This window comes from Thermobia domestica, chromosome 6 (genome assembly GCF_964235325.1).
Source record: "Thermobia domestica chromosome 6, izTheDome1.hap1.1, whole genome shotgun sequence".
Taxonomy (NCBI): Eukaryota; Metazoa; Arthropoda; class Insecta; order Zygentoma; family Lepismatidae; genus Thermobia; species Thermobia domestica.
In genome coordinates, this window is record NC_137459.1 from 130,562,757 (window position 1) to 130,580,997 (window position 18,241).

The following is an 18,241-nucleotide window of genomic DNA, read 5'->3' on the forward strand; positions in this document are numbered from 1 at the left end:
GTTTGGGTTGTGAATCCAAATAAAACAAAAAATCTCTTTCCTAGCGCTTTCTGTGGATATTCAATATTGAACTCAGAGCTAGTGAAATCTACCACTTCTGGTTTCAGTAGAAGGATATGAGTGAAAATGGAACCTGTTGTTGAGTCGATTAATCCATGTCAAAAATCCATTTCTCGCTGTTATTGTGTTTGCTCTATGGGGATCACGGAAGTGGTGAATTTCAAACCCTTCCAGTTTCAAATAAAGAAAGAAGGTTTTTAGTGAAAAGCGTTCTTTAAACTCGGAATCTGTATTTAAGGGAAAAAAAATCTCGCTCTTTGTTACCGACTTTCGTAATGAAATGATATGAACTTCGTTACTTCGGACGCTGCTCATCCCTTCAGGCTTACTTATTTATTCTTAAATAATACCTTCATGCGAGAAATAATAGTTTTTCCGTTACGTGGTAATGTTTTCCTATTGATTAAGTAAAGTTATCAAGTGTACTGAGGGGGGAAAAATAGGGAGAGAATTTAGTTCTGTCATTAGAAAAAATAGGGAGTCTGTGGGGGCATTCTCCTTTATCGTTTAATTATTCTGTTTTAATATAGTAAGTAGTTCAGTTTAATTGCAAATTAAAACGTTCGACAAGAAAAAGCTATTGCAAGACAAAGAAAAGATGTGTAGAATGTTAATTTCCAATGTGACACTATCTCAAATATCTAATGTGGATGTTATGTTCGGATTTATTCAATAGCTAAAGTTCACAATAGTGAAGAGACTACGAACTAGATTTCTACTACCGGTACTTCTAGTTTCAGTATCGAGATAAAGGCGGAAATTAAAAACATATTTGGGACGCTAAATTCATATTTATAAAAATAAAAGGAGAACTCTTCGTTATTTCTTATCATGTATAATATCGACAAACAGATGAACTAACATATAGTCAGTATATGACTTTCCATACGTATGCATAGCATAATATGAAGTCATATAATATTCACATTGATAATTACATATCTACTTTGAATGGGCCTAACGATTTCCTAATTGATGATGATGAGATCTAGAGTGTTCCATACGAATTGTTTTTCTGAGAATAGTGATACGAACACTTTTCGATAAAGTATTGTATGGCTGTCTTTACGATATATCACATTGCTTTCGTTATATGAAAGTTAATTATTTTAGGACTTCAGACGGTAATAACTTCAGAACGAAGGTATTTTGAAAAGACCATTTACAATATTTACGGTTATAAAAATGTTTTGCTGTTAATCAGTAACAAGTTGTTTCTAGAAATTAGAAATATAAAATGAACACCAACAAAAGTAAATTTAGAAATTTTTAGTAGTCTTTATCAAACAGGAAGGAGATACTGTTTGATATACTTGATGATACTTCTTAGCATACTTAAGGAATGCTAGGAACCTTACCTATGAACATACAGCATATTGGCAGAGTTAGCGAGGGAGCGAATACTAGGTTCGAAGCGGTAGATGTTGGAAACCAATAAGCTTAGAGATGGCGGTCTAGAAAAATTCAGAGGTGGCGCTTGTGTTCAAGATGCTACAGTACAGGGGTACAATCATTGTGCTGCGAGTGCTGAATAGGACAAGTGCAGTGTTCGACTAAAACATGGTGCGTTATTCAAATCCAAACACGCCGACATGCTATTCATGTACGGTCGCGTAGATGGCAATGGGCATGAAGCTACATGACTCATCAGGAGCATTTTCCTAACAGACGCCAATCATCATACAGGATATTTGCAACAATTTATCGTAGCGTGTGTGAAACAGGGACCGTACTACCCACCCATGTGGGTGCTTGTCGATCCCGTCGTGTACGAGTACGCAGTAAATTAGTCGTCAAAGGCATGTATTACTCCTTATACCCTTACCACCTGCAAATGGTACAAAGACTGATAGAAGCAGATTTTCTACCACGTGAAGCATTCTGCCAGTGATTCACTCAACAGACCACTACTATCATGCTGTCACAGGCATCAGTACTGTTGGAAGGGATGGTATCGTCAACGTGCATACACACACACGTGGGGAGATGCGCATCCACATAGTGCAGTTGCTACTCACAATCATCACCAATTTGGAGTCAGTGTATGGTGCGGTATTGTCCATGATAAACTGATTGGCCCGTACATGCTACCCCAAAGACTAAAATGGAGCACAGTATTTGACTTTCCTGCAGGTTACAATGCCCGAGGTACTGGAAAATGTTCCCCTAGCGATTCGCCGCAACATGTGGTACATGCATGATGGGACTTCAATATGAATGTCGCCGGTGATTGAACAACAGCTTCCCAATATGTTGGATCAGGCGTGGCAGTTCAGTGCATTGGCCTGCCCGGTCTCCGGATCTGATTTCACGGGATTTTTTATCTGTGGGTGGACATTAAAAGTGTGGTGTATGCTACTCCTTTCTAACGATGCCAAGGACTTGAAACAGCGTATCCATAACGCCTGGGCAACTGTTTACCATGACACAGTCATCTTCGAATAGATTCGCCAATCAATGATCCGACGTTGTCATACATGCATTGCTCTCCATGGCGGACACTTTGAACATCTGTGATGTGCCCGATGAAGGTATGTTTGTGTCTCTCTGCACGTCGATATCTACCACTTCGAGCTTGCTGTTCCCACGCTTCCGGCCCTTGCAAACTCTGTCCATATGCCGAAATATGCTATATGTTCATAGGACTTTTTTTTTTTTGGTTATCTCACTGTCAGGAATTACATCCCGACGTCTATTATATTAATTAAATCCCATCCTGTATCTATCTATCTTGTATCTTTCTCTTTCTTTCTTTCGTTTTCTTATTATTATTTGTCCTATCTTTTGGCAGGGACTATTTTTTTTTCGGGGGGGGGGGGGTGCTTTGGGCCTGGAAATGTTCCTTACACGTTTCTCGATCATCAGCTTCCTCTTGTAACTCCCAGTATTTTCTTCCATTTTTCAAATTATCTCTCAGGTGGGTTCTTCTTCCTACTCCTCGTTATCCTTCCATCTTTCCTTCTATGGCGGTATGAACAAGACAATTTCTTCGCAAGACGTGTCCAATCCAATTGACTTTCCTAGGAAGGATGCTGACTAGAAGCGTTCTCTTCTCTCCCATACATTTAAAAACATCTTAATTTGTTATTCTGTCCATTTTATCTTCTCCATCTTCCTCCAACACCACATTTAGAAGCTCTCTAAATATTTCCTCTCTAACTTCCTTAATGTCAAAGTCTCTGAACCATACAGTTCAGTACTCCATATATAACACTTGACCAACTTCTACCTTAGTCCAATAAGCCTGCCAGTTAAGAGTGATCTTTTCTTGTTAAATGCCTCTTTGGCTATGGCAATTCTTGACCTGATCCCTTTGGTACAGTAAGCGTCTCTCGTCAAAATGCTTACCAGATGTTTGACATTATAGACCTCTTCAAATTCACTTCGTTCTACTGTAACCATTAGGGCGCACTTCCATGGGATATTCTTACAGACTTTCGACTTTTCGATGTTGATTTCCATTCCATATAATTTCCCAGTGTCAACTGTTTTGTCAATCATCTTCTATAGTCCTTCTTCGGTTCTAGCTATATTAACCGTATCATCTGCATACCTGATCTTGTTAATGATCTGCCCTCCAATCTTGAAATCTCCAATTCCCATTAATGCTTCCTTCGTTAAACATTCGTTGTAAATGTTGAATAATTGGGGCGACGTACTACATCCTTGTCTGACTTCTCTTCCAATCTCCACACTATTGGTTTATCCTTCATTCAAGTGCAACTTCACTCGTTGTCCTATGTAAAGGTTGCGAATGAGTCGACCGTCTCTCTAGTTGACCCCGATTTCTTTTAAGTATTTTCAGAAGTTTGGTCCAATTGATCCAGTTGGAAGCTTTTCGCCAGTCAATGAAGCACAAACATAACTCTTCCTTTACGTCAAGATCTCATTTGATACAATTCTCATCAACCCAATAGCATATGTGGTGCTTTCCGTTTCCAGAATCCAAATTGATCTTCCTCCAACATCTCTTGTATCTTACTTTCCAGCTACGTGTTTAGGATGGACGCAATAATCTTTCGAGTTTGTGAAATAAGGTAAAAGGTTCTGTGATCACTGTACTTCTTTGCTTTTTCGTGAGCAATGCAACCATTGTAACATCAAGAAAATACTTGAGCCATTCTCCACTCAGGTACGTCTTGTTAGAATTCCAAACTATGCTATGCATAAGTGTTGGAAGTCTTATAGAACTGCTTTGTCTGTCCCTCTGTCGACAGGTATCAGAACAAACACGGTAAGAGATGTCGAGATGTGATTTTTTTTGCAAAATGGATTCAGCTTCCCAGGGATAGGTTCCATCTCCACCGCTAACTCTCTGTTCAAACCGGAAGTTGTTCAAAAACAGATAGCAAGAAGCAGTTTTATTTATTTATTTTTTTTTTCCGAACGATTTAGCGTCTCAAAACAACATACCATGACAAATCCACAACACATCACCAACGGAAGTGATTCAAATTCACCGGTTCAATACTGATTTCTGTATAGTAAAAACGGTAAATGCTGTCAAGATGCAATTTTTTGCAATCGATTTAGCGTCCCAAGAATAGGTTCCGTCTGTTCCGTTAACCCAGCGTTTCCCAACCTTTTTCAGCTTGCGGCACACTACGGGTGTAACTTGAATTCTCGCGGCACACTCATAGATATCATTATTATTATTTGCAAATATAAAATACCATGGTAATTTTTTTCTGTGATTACTGATCTCCTTCTCATAGAAATGAAAGCTCGATCACTGGTTTCTCCTTATGCTAATTCATTATGCTTATTTTTTATTCTAATTTTAAAATAGAAAACAATTGCAATGAAATATAGGACTCAGATTTTTAAAAATACGCTTTCTTTTTCGAAAACTATTCAACCTTTCACTAAAAACGAAGATCACTAAATAACGAACGAACAAACAAATGTCTTGTACTTTTAACTTTGCTGTTTTAAACAAAACCGGTGCACGTCGTTGCAATCACACAGCTTGCGATGCGTCGAAGTCAAAACACACCTGTTGAACAAAGTGTTGTTCTGTCATTCACGTGCGAATGAGTGTTCTACGAACGTTCACTTGACGCGTACCGTACAAGTGATTCCATTTCTCGATATTAGTATGACTCTCAATTGAAGTGTAACATAGCAGCTAACCGTGGAAATGTGTACGAGCCGAAATACTGTCTGCTACTCAGTAATAGATGTAGAATAATATATTACAATTACAGTAATGTTTCCATGGTAGAAATTTATAGTAATGAGAAATACAAAAATATACATTTTTTCCTATGTCTTGCAATTTGAAAAATAAACACACTGCTGAACAAGACTGCACTTATTTAATATAAAAACACATTTACACGTGACGTTTCGATCTTCTAGCCAAGATCCTCATCAGACGTACACTCTGACATGATGAGGACATGATGAGGACGTACACTCCAGACATGATGAGGATCTTGGCTAGAAGATCGAAACGTCACGTGTAAATGTGTTTTTATATTAAATAAGTGCAGTCTTGTTCAGCAGTGTGTTTATTTCTCTGATTTTATTCGCAAGACGTTGACTATGATTGTGTGTCAGCTTGCAATTTGGTTGATATAGAATTAATAATTTTGTTTCGATTTCCTCGCGGCACACCAGCGGCCCATTCGCGGCACACCGGTTGGGAAACGCTGCGTTAACCCTCTATTCAAAGCAGAAATGTAAAATTAGCCATTTTCGGTTTTAACGTTTATCGCCATGAAACAAAAACAGTTAGAAATAGCGAGTAATGGCTCTTTTATATGGATTCAGCGTCCAAGGAACAGGTTCTTGTTATAAATGCAATAGTTCAAGTTTGAGTATTGAATTCGCATTGTTTGGAAGTCTTAGTTTCACACTGTGAAACATACTCACTTGTTAACAAGTGAAGTCAGTACTTTCATTGACTTGTCTCCTAATCCCTTAAGCAAATCTCCTGGTATGTCGTAGTCTCCAGTATCCTTCCCATGTCTTGATGGCTTGTTCTACTTTGGTTTTCAACATGCTGGTCCCGTTTTCATCATCATCCACCTCTTCCTCTGTTTCAGTCGCAATATCTTTCTGATCATTTATGTATTCCTTCCGGATTCTAAAGATTCTTTGGTAGTCAGTGACTATATGACCGTGTTGATTTTCGATTCCAGACGTAAGTACAATGTTATTAGCTTTCCCTCTTAATTCTTGTGCTTTATAATACATCAAATCATGTCTGCCGCGTCATTGAAGTTCCATTAGTTTTTCACATGTCCGTTCTATGTTCTTTTCTTGGTTTTGTCCGTTTCTTCTCAATTTATTATTCAGCCTTCTATATTCTTTGATGTCTGTGGTTTTTGCCCTTCCGTGTTCCTCCATTCTCTTGAGCTTCAGTTATCCACGGTTTTCTCGGTCATCTTATACCGTTTTGTTTTTCTTTCCTTAAACCACGTATTTGTCAACATCATGTTGCCTTCAGAAGTCGATATGCATTTGGCCCTGTGCGTTTCTTCTGCCTAGTCCAAATGGTCCCATCTTCTTATTCGCAGCTCCTCCTACTACGCTGTTGAAGTCTCCCATTACTATGGTTGACCTTACCTGTTCCCTCCTGATGTTGTGTCACTAATTTCATCATATATTATATCTGATTCATTGTCATTATGGTCGATTGTTGGCATATGCACTTGTATTATCATACTACTCACTGGTTTTGCACTTAGCTTTACAAACATCAAGCAGTCATTGCAGCATTCTACTGTGGTTACGCTTCTTGCTACTTCGTTTCTCTTTGCTATCGCGACCACATTCTCAGCCTTAACGCTACCCGAAAAAAATATGGTGTAATTTCTCGATACTATCTCACCCTTTCCTGACTATTTCACTTCACTGAAGCCCACTATGTTCACTTTACATTTATCCAGGTTCCTGTGCCGAAATGAAAGCTATTATTTTTTCTTCTGATGATTCTTTCCGGAGTAGTCCCCACCCGGAGATCCCAACGGGCAACTATTTTACCTCCGAAATGTTTTATCTTGGGAAGAACCAGCATTGTATTTATTCTCCTTCTTCGCTCCTCCTTGAAAAATATTGTGGTATTCCCATTTCCTTTCCACATCTTAATGCTGTTGACCACTTTGTGGTTCATCCGTCTTTTAGAACAGTTTCTTCTCTGAAGGACATGAAGGTGCCCTGACCACCCGCTCATCCGCCCTCCGAGAAGGCCATTGGCACTTGGTAGAAGTTGGTTGGTCGATCGGTCCCCACCTACGTTAGCCGCCAAAGACGTTGCCCGCTTTCTCTCGTGAGATGTGGGTTGGGGTTATGTACATTGTTATTTGTACAAATTGATTTCATTTGCACTGATATAAAGTAATAGTAAAGTTCCATACATGAAACAGCGTTGCCAATTTACGTAATTTTTCACTTTTGCAGTTTTTCTTGTGTCGTGTTTCGTTTTTGAGAGGGGCCGCGGTGGCTGTGGTAGAGCGTTCACCTCTGGTACATGAGTCCTTGCTTCGATCCCAGCTCGCGCCAAGTGAGCTTTGTGGTAAGCAAACACTGTGTGCGTGGGTTCTTCCGTTTCCTCCCACTTTCTTCATTCCACCATTTCATTCATTTATCATCATCACCGTCTCCTTTAGCCTAGCTGGCATAACCGTGGGATGTAAAACTTAAAAAGATTTCATTTTTTTCTTCGTGTTTGACAAACGGTAACTTTCCAGTTCGTATATCAGTAATGACGTACTAAGGTGACTAGCATAGATTCGAAACGCATTGTACCTTCGTTTCCAAGTAAAAAATATATCTTTACTTTAGTACTTTTTTTTATGGTTTTCACTATTTTCTTCGGTGTGAATGCAACTGTGCTTCTGAATCTCGATTAAATGTACTGTTCAGCTACTTCCCAACGACATCTCGAGCACTTCAATACGATCAGTTGTTCAAATGTTACAGTATGTTTACTTATAAGTCAAAATATTCCGGTCGGTCATTTTAAATTCGCCTTATCGTGAACTCCACTGGGCTGACAGGGCGAAAAATCCACATTTGTGCCTCTCTTTTAGTACTTTATATATATATATATATATATATATATATATATATATATAATATAGTGAATATATATTAAAAAAACACACATTAGCCAGCAACATTGTTCGATTTTATATGGATTGATCCATATGTGAAAATGTTACCTAAAGTACATTTAATTTCTCATTTCAGGAGAGAAAGCGGTAAAAGCTTCTATGGACGTAGGTGATAATTTGAAACTCGAAGAGAGGAGAGAGATCAGTCCAGCTACTGATTCCAGCTTCAGTTGTGTAAACAATAATCTCGTTGATGAAAGTCGGGTACAAAGGAACAGTATGGCAGAATCTCTTAAAAATACAATCTTTCAAAAACCCAGTGATGAAACTCGAAATCAAGAACTGTTCAAGGAATCGACAACGTTGTTAAAACAGACTACTCCACATTCAATCTCATTTTGTCACAATAAATCTGAATCTCATGCTGAGGAATCGGAATTCGAGACTAACCTCAACTCAAAGAATATGAATCAAACAGTACAACTGAATGAAACTTATACTGTACCACAAAAAGAATATACCTCCCCTAAGGTATCCAAGGAGTTAACACTAAATAATAACTATCAGTTAAATACTACTTATACGGTACATCCTGCCATTTATTCAGATGAAGATTCAGTAACACAGGAATCAAAAGGACTCATTTGTACAATTGCAAAGGTACAAAGTGACTTAGAACTGCAAACCTCGGAAGATAACATTCATCAGGGAGAGGTTTCAAAGGGTGAATCTTTGTCTAGTCCAGTAGTACCTGATGTAAATAGCCTGTATAGTAATGGGACCAAATTTCCTTCAGCGCCAACTAATGTAGATATAGAGCAACACACCATAAAACCCGAATCATGTGAAGTGAAGGATATATCAATGGATAAACCAGCCACTTTTACTCAAGACAAGCCAGAAGCTAGTGAAACAGTTGTTGCACCAACACCACAACGACCAGTCGTATCAAATGGTCTTTCAGGTGCTATTTCGGGTAGCGTAAATGGTTCATTAGCTCAGCCAACGGGTACAAAGAAGTCAGGTATTCCTAGAAATATAAGTGCATCTTCGCTTTCGAGGGAAAGACCTTCGAAAGTATCAGCTTCCAAAATCCCGTCCTTGGCGAGCTCAACAATAGCAAATCCTCCCAGTAAGCCAGTAACAAGTTGGTACCCATCAACCACAGTCACCTCAGCTCCTACTAGATTGCCACAACCCGGATTCTATTCTATTAATACTCGCTCCTATTCTCAGGCTTCAAATCAAACTTTATTAACTTCGAGTCAGGTTCCACAAAATACTTCCAATCTTCGCACATCAGGCAGCAAATTACCATCATTGTCACAGGTTACAGATCAGAATGCACTAAAAGGCTCTAAAAGCATTGCATGTAGTTCGAAGCCTAGTGTTAGTCCATCTGAGAGCGTTACATGTGTAGCTCAGTACGCAAGAGTTACAAACTCACCTCCGTTGTTTGATAAATCTTTCCTAGTAGCTCATACGCAAAAAGCAGATTCAACACATCGAACCCATTTAAGCAAACCCGCAACTTCAACGGAAATTACTCCTGATTCAAAGCAGCCTGGTTCATTACCGTCCGAAGAAAATGGACTGAAAGCTCCCAGAACACGAGCCTCATATTCAAGAATACCGACTTTGTCTACAATTCGCCAGGAAGGTTCATCATCAGGGCTTCCACGATATTCACAACCTTCCGGTGGATCGAATGAAATGGAATTTAAGGGCAAAACAAATAGTGGTATGCAAGGCAAACAGTCGAAGCTATGGATGTTTGGACCTCATAGAAATGCCACTGTAGTAAGTAATATTTGCAAACATCTAAGAAATTGAAACAGTAGAACCTTACAAGTTAGTTTCATTACCAGGGTAAAAAGGATGAAATAACATGTATTTTGACTTGCTTATATTTTTAGAAGTAGTCAAACTCAGTTTTTTTTTTTTTCATTGATCATAGTTTCACGAAGCATAAGAAAGTAGGAACCCTTTTTAATTATTGAAATTTTGGTTTGATTTTATATATACGAGGGAGGATCAAATGAAAACCTTAAAAGTGCAATCCATAGAATGTAACAATGAAAAGGAAATCTCTTTTTCCCTCATATTTTTCAACGTAGTCCCCTTGACGTTGAATGCAAGTATTCTACCGCTTCGGAAGTGCATGGATACCATGTTGGAAGAATTCTTTTGATCGAGATTGTAATCACTCGTGCACCACATATTTTTCATCACTATTGAAATGCTTCTTTTATCGCTTCTTTGAGTGGTCCAAACACATGAAAGTCACTGGGGGCAAGGTCTGGTGAATAGGATAGATGAATGAGACTCTCAAATTTGCTGTCATCGATAGTCTCAACGGTCAAACGGGCAGTATGGGGTCAAGCGTTGTCATGCAGTAGGACACCTGAGGACAGAAATCCTCGTCGTTTACGCCTGATTGCAGAGCGAAGTTAATTTTTCAGCAGGTTTGAATACGAGACACTGGTTACTGTCATTCATTTTTCCATGTACTGTTCCAAAATTAATCCCTTTGCATCCCAGAAGAAAGTGAGCAAAACCTTCCCTGCTGATGGTTGAGTGCGGAATTATTTTGGTTTCATGAAGAGCTATGCCGCCATTCCTTGCTCGCTTTTTTGGTTTCTGGTTGATGATGGTGAACCTTGGTCTCATCGCTTGTAACAATCCTGTCCAGAAATGCATCACCTTCGGTGTTGAAACGACGCAGAAGTTCTCCACAGGTCTCGACGCGACGATCTTTCAATTCAGCAGTCAAATAACGTGAGGCCCATGTTGCAGACAATTTATTGAAATGCACAACACTATGCACACTGTGTTGAGCTGAACCAAAGCTAATATTCATGATTGTGGCGATTTCATTCAGCGTAATATGTCTGTTTCCCTTTACAAGCTGTTCCACTAACGCATTGTTTTCGACGGTCACTACGCGGTGAGCCTGTCCTAGTCAAGGAGCATCCTCCACACATGTTATGCCACGTTTAAACTTCCTACACCACACGTGTACTTGCTACAGGGAGAAATACGAATCACCATACTTTGCTGCCATCCTGCAATGAATTTCACTTGGTTTCACATCTTGAATGCTCACAAACCGGATCACCGAACGCTGTTCTAACGCGGTGCATGTGGACAGTGGGGCAGCCATCTTGATATTGACGCTGCTGCATTCGTCGTTCTTCCAGCAACATTGTGCCACCTGTTAGTCATTAAGTGCAACTCAAGGTATATTACAGCCATGTATCGAAACAATCGTCCAACTTTACGGCATTTGATTGCATTTGATCATCCCGTATATATACTAAATGAAAAGTACCATTACGAGATTTTAAAAAGTGAGAATGAGAGTAAGTTAAATTCGAAGTGCAAGGTATTAAAACTGCTGACTAAAATCACATATCAACGTAACTTTTAATCTTAGATTTGTTACTTCCAATGGTTTATACGCCATGAATTACGAACCGTAGGAATGAGTTCAGGGTAACTTTGATTTCCAAATGGGATATACTGTAACTAGTTTTAACTTTTCATGGAGTATTGTGTAATTTGTATGAACTAAATAATTTAATATCTAATTTATGTTATTGAAACCTTATTTTCATACAAAGAATGTAATTTAATATTTGTCTTTTGATTTTTACAGTTGCCTGTAGATATTCAAAAGAATCCAGGATTGGGTTTCACCATAGATGTTGATGTTGGTAATATTCAAGACAAAAGTCCCGATCGGGTTAGTATGTATATAATGATATACTGTATTAGACAATTTGTTTGTGTCTGTAATTATTCGTTTCAGTGTATTCGTATTGTATTGAAATACGACACTGAAAACAATGTTATTGTAAGTATTAATCTGTAATATTTCGTAAAAAGGGATCAAATATTTATTCCTAGTGCTCTTACGTATACCGCGCAAAATATACCAAATTAAACTTCATGCACTATTGAAAAGTTTTACCTTAGCGTTTGATTCTTTATTCAGGGTAGGAGTTCTGCACGTAACTGTAATATATAATACGAAATGTGTTCCATGATGTACCGAGTAAATTTGAGCATATTTCTCAGATCGTGATAAGTCAAAAGTTGAATTTATGTTGAATTTAGTCGGAGAGTTAGTAATGGAAATGTGATGCTAATGTACCATCATGTAATGCATCCATTTAGTGGTAATGTATCTGAAACTGATAAATTTAGTTACCGGAATAAACCTTGATACAGGAAGCCATGGCAAATGTAATCAGTGAAATCAATTTCTTATTCATATTTGGGTGCGTATAATTGTGATTTTTCATTCTTACTGGTGAGAGATTATTAGTTTTTTGTGGTGGCGTGAAACAGTGAAATACACTAACAGCTTTTTGAGTTACTGTGTCAAGATTTGACTCAGCGTGCCTACAGACATTGGCGTCGGAGATAATGATCTCAGTTTTTTGCAAATATGTGGCTCCTTTGGCTGTAACTTCGTAACAAAATGTGTTTCAGTAATGATAAAGTTCCAACTTTGACTCAATTGAAAAAATAAAAACGCCTAACACTTTAAATAGTTAAATGAACATTAAGTAATTCTTCATTAATTGTTTAATAAAACCTTAAAACTAGAAAAGTTACTAACTATTTTAACAAATTAGAATTACAATCTTCATGTACATGCAGCACGAGATGGGGGAAATAATCAGTTTTAGATTATACCTTTAAATTACTATCTTAATCTGCCTCAAACAGTAGAAGAAACGGTCCATAAAAGTTGTATTCAGGTGTTCGTTATATTTATTAGGTAAACAAAAATATTCTCTTTATTAATATACTGCAAAGAGGAAGGCGATAATATAAAGTAAGAGATACCAGGAAAATCAGAAATAGCAGCAGCAGTAACCTACCTTCAACGCTCAGCAGACTATGGATCTTATGGTGGTAGAACAACTGAACCAAAGAAATCATCCGCTGTATAGGTCATTTCGTCAAGATTTTGAAACTGTCGGCCCTGTAGATGGGTCCTAACGTGGAACGAATGGTAATCCGACGATGCAGTGTCCAGCAATATGGCGAATGCATTAGTTTCCTAAGTTGAATAATGGTGTTACGGATGATCTTAGAAGCATGTGGCTTCACATCGTTCTGAAGCAGAATAGCACCTTTGCGGTCCACAACCGTGACTCTATTTTAATGAAAGAAGGAAACAACCGATTTAAACATATTTTTACACACCAAGACCGGCATGTAAGCAGCAACGATATCGCTAATGATCTAAACATCCATCACTGAACAATGATCACCTTTCTACGCCCGCCAGGGATTTGAACGAAATCTAGACTTTCACGTTGAGGGCCGTGGTGATCCCCCTCACAGAAGAAACAAGAAATCTTAAAAAACATGCAAAAAAATATAGAATTTGGGGTCCCTGGTAACCTTTGCAGTCACCCTACGCTGACAAAATTATTCAAATGTGTAGGCAACACACTTGTGACAATATTATTTAAAAAATGGTAGCCATTGCTGCGATACAAAGCGACATAAAACTTCAGAACGAAATTCCTATGTACACAGTTTTGAAGGGCTGTTGCAGATCTTCGCGTTGGCGCTTTAGTGACTCTCCTAATTATCAGTCATGATTGATACATCGTTGGAAAGCTTATGAAACACAGATTCCAACGCGGTAATATTTGTGCAATTCTTTTACCTTTTCCACTTGTCAACAACCACCTGAACTCCAGTAAACAATTACGGCCTCGCTAGCTTACTAATATTAGCTTAGCTTGTAGACAAGAATGTAGGGATGAAACTGATGTTAGTTACTCTTTTCTTCTTACAAGAAATTATTGTGTGTGCGTGTGTCAGGGAATTGTTGTGTTTTACCAAAAAGAAAAGCGTAATTCGTTTTATGTAGGAAATATTCTCAAAAACAATGTTACACGTAGAAGAAAAATTCATTGAATTTGACATTCGTCCTCCCCATCCACCACCACAGTACCACGTTATGTGCACACTACTTTTGCTGCGCACATCATGTGCAGCAACAAGAATTATGCTTCTAGACCAATTCATTGAAAAGATGTTTTGTATGAAACCATCCTGAAAATAAATATAATTCACGTCAAAAAATTGGCCAACTTTGCCTCCTTCCCGCATATAAGCAACAAGTACACATACAAGGTATTACCATGTGGTGGACTACTTCATTGCTATAGTGAATTTTTTCCTCCGTAAATTCCCTTTTTTAATTAGCAACAACTACTAGTAGAAATTTATTAATCAGTAGTGGCCTGTGCTTTCCCAACAGTAGGAAGTGTATGCAGTGTCACCACATGGAAATCCGACAAAAATTTTTAAGGTTTCTAATAAGAACAAGGAATCCTGTGTCAGAATTCCAGAGTATGATACGGACAGCCTTCAGTTGTTCGCACAGTAACATTGGTTGATTGATGTGAATTTAATGCACCTATTCAAGTTCCTGTAGCATTTAACTGTCTGTCTCATAAATAGTGTATTTAAATTACCTGCATTAATATTTTTGTTTTTTATTATAGTTTCACAAGCAAGAAAGAGAGAGAGAGAGAGAGAGAGAGAGAGAGAGAGAGAGAGATAGATAGATAGATAGATAGATAGATAGATAGATAGATACATACATACATACATACATACATACATACATACATACATACATACATACATACATACATACATACATACATACATACATACATACATACATACATACATACATACATACATACATACATACATACATACATACATACATACATACATACATACATACATACATACATACATACATACATACATACATACATACATACATACATACATACATACATACATACATACATACATACATACATACATACATACATACATACATACATACATACATACATACATACATACATACATACATACATACATACATACATACATACATACATACATACATACATACATACATACATACATACATACATACATACATACATACATACATACATACATACATACATACATACATACATACATACATACATACATACATACATACATACATACATACATACATACATACATACATACATACATACATACATACATACATACATACATACATACATACATACATACATACATACATACATACATACATACATACATACATACATACATACATACATACATACATACATACATACATACATACATACATACATACATACATACATACATACATACATACATACATACATACATACATACATACATACATACATACATACATACATACATACATACATACATACATACATACATACATACATACATACATACATACATACATACATACATACATACATACATACATACATACATACATACATACATACATACATACATACATACATACATACATACATACATACATACATACATACATACATACATACATACATACATACATACATACATACATACATACATACATACATACATACATACATACATACATACATACATACATACATACATACATACATACATACATACATACATACATACATACATACATACATACATACATACATACATACATACATACATACATACATACATACATACATACATACATACATACATACATACATACATACATACATACATACATACATACATACATACATACATACATACATACATACATACATACATACATACATACATACATACATACATACATACATACATACATACATACATACATACATACATACATACATACATACATACATACATACATACATACATACATACATACATACATACATACATACATACATACATACATACATACATACATACATACATACATACATACATACATACATACATACATACATACATACATACATACATACATACATACATACATACATACATACATACATACATACATACATACATACATACATACATACATACATACATACATACATACATACATACATACATACATACATACATACATACATACATACATACATACATACATACATACATACATACATACATACATACATACATACATACATACATACATACATACATACATACATACATACATACATACATACATACATACATACATACATACATACATACATACATACATACATACATACATACATACATACATACATACATACATACATACATACATACATACATACATACATACATACATACATACATACATACATACATACATACATACATACATACATACATACATACATACATACATACATACATACATACATACATACATACATACATACATACATACATACATACATACATACATACATACATACATACATACATACATACATACATACATACATACATACATACATACATACATACATACATACATACATACATACATACATACATACATACATACATACATACATACATACATACATACATACATACATACATACATACATACATACATACATACATACATACATACATACATACATACATACATACATACATACATACATACATACATACATACATACATACATACATACATACATACATACATACATACATACATACATACATACATACATACATACATACATACATACATACTTACTTACTTACTTACTATCTATCTATCTCATACGGAGAACCGCAGGACAAGCATCAGGAACCGTAGTCATTACCACGAAACCTCTTACCTTGCTACTGTCACAACGTTCATCACATCGTAATCAACTAGAGATTGGTGCTTGCCTGTTCATAATTGCTGTACTTCATCCACGCGTTCTGATACTTCCCTGAAATATTTTTCACAACACTCCGAACATCTAGGAAGCAAACTTTATTTATTTATTTTTTTGGTATTAGGAGTTCAGTATTTGTTTTATTATATTATTCATAAAAGCAGTATTTCTAAACTATGCATTTAACAATAACGACTAACAATGTCAATATTTGCCTCATTGTTTTACAGTTTAATTTTATTATTATTGAAAGAACAAAAGCAGGATACCGCAAATCGATAGGGCAATAAGATACGTTGGAATATTTTGGTTCTATAGTTTACATTAGTTAACATTATTTACCACTGACGAGGAAACCGATTCAAGCGTGACACGAAATTGTGGACGAGTTTATGCGCAAACTAAATGTTTTTGTGTACATTTAAACCCACTAGTGGGAAAAACCGTCGATCTCAACCGTTCCGGAGATATAGAGGAATAAGGGGAAGGTTGGTGCTCCGATATTATGCAATTTTCGGCTATGTTGCGAGTGAATATGTTTGAAAGTTACATTGAAACGTTAAGAAAGATGCACCAGGGTGGAACAAAAGTGGTGTTGAATGTTGAGGTGAGTGGCGTAGCTTTTCCCCGAGGCCGGAAAAAGAAGAAGCTTCAGGAATAACAAACGTCATTGACACGAAGAACAAAATTGTATGATATTACATGCTAATATATCATGTCGTTAGTTCGTAGAAAATGAGAAAAGGTATTAATTACATTGCAAAAGGAACAGAGACGTTAGTGTGTGAACAAGAATACAGTGTTATATTCTGTGCAAAAGTGCTATAGAAAAACAAATTAAATAATATGAATCATAAACACACATTGTTGCAAACGTAAGTACGTCAGTGTGTAGTTGTGTGACATATATTAAAATGCAATGTATGGATCAATAAACAAAAATCTTCAACTTAAGAAACGAAAAACGGTACGCCTTATATACTGTATATTACATACAGTTCCGATCGGTTAATAATTGTAGAAGTTAAAAATGTTTGGAAAGTTCGGATAGCCACCATTTTTTATATTTTTCACCCTATTTGACTGATAATACTTTTATTCGATTCAGCGTAACAAGAAACCTGAATATAGATACCTGATACTCCTATTTCAGGCAAAAATGGAACTCCGGTATTTTCGCCTTCCCAGTCCAAAACATTCTTCCCCTAGAATTTTTTATGGAGTCTTCGGTTTTGAACCTTCATGTCTAAGGCGACGTATTACTACAATTTCATGGATGAAGGAATTATTCATTTTTAAAAG

At 36.5% G+C, this 18,241-nt stretch overlaps 1 protein-coding gene across 2 annotated transcripts in view; it reads left to right on the forward strand.

Moving 5' to 3' along the window:
• LOC145688208 (uncharacterized) overlaps positions 1 to 18,241 on the forward strand; it is a 151,350-nt gene that overhangs the window by 121,846 nt on the left and 11,263 nt on the right. For both annotated transcript variants that reach the window (XM_081762098.1, XM_081762099.1), the window contains exons 12-13: positions 8,260 to 9,923; positions 11,782 to 11,868. In XM_081762098.1, the coding sequence (XP_081618224.1) occupies positions 8,260 to 9,923; positions 11,782 to 11,868 (1,751 nt within the window). The remainder of the gene's footprint in view (positions 1 to 8,259; positions 9,924 to 11,781; positions 11,869 to 18,241) is intronic.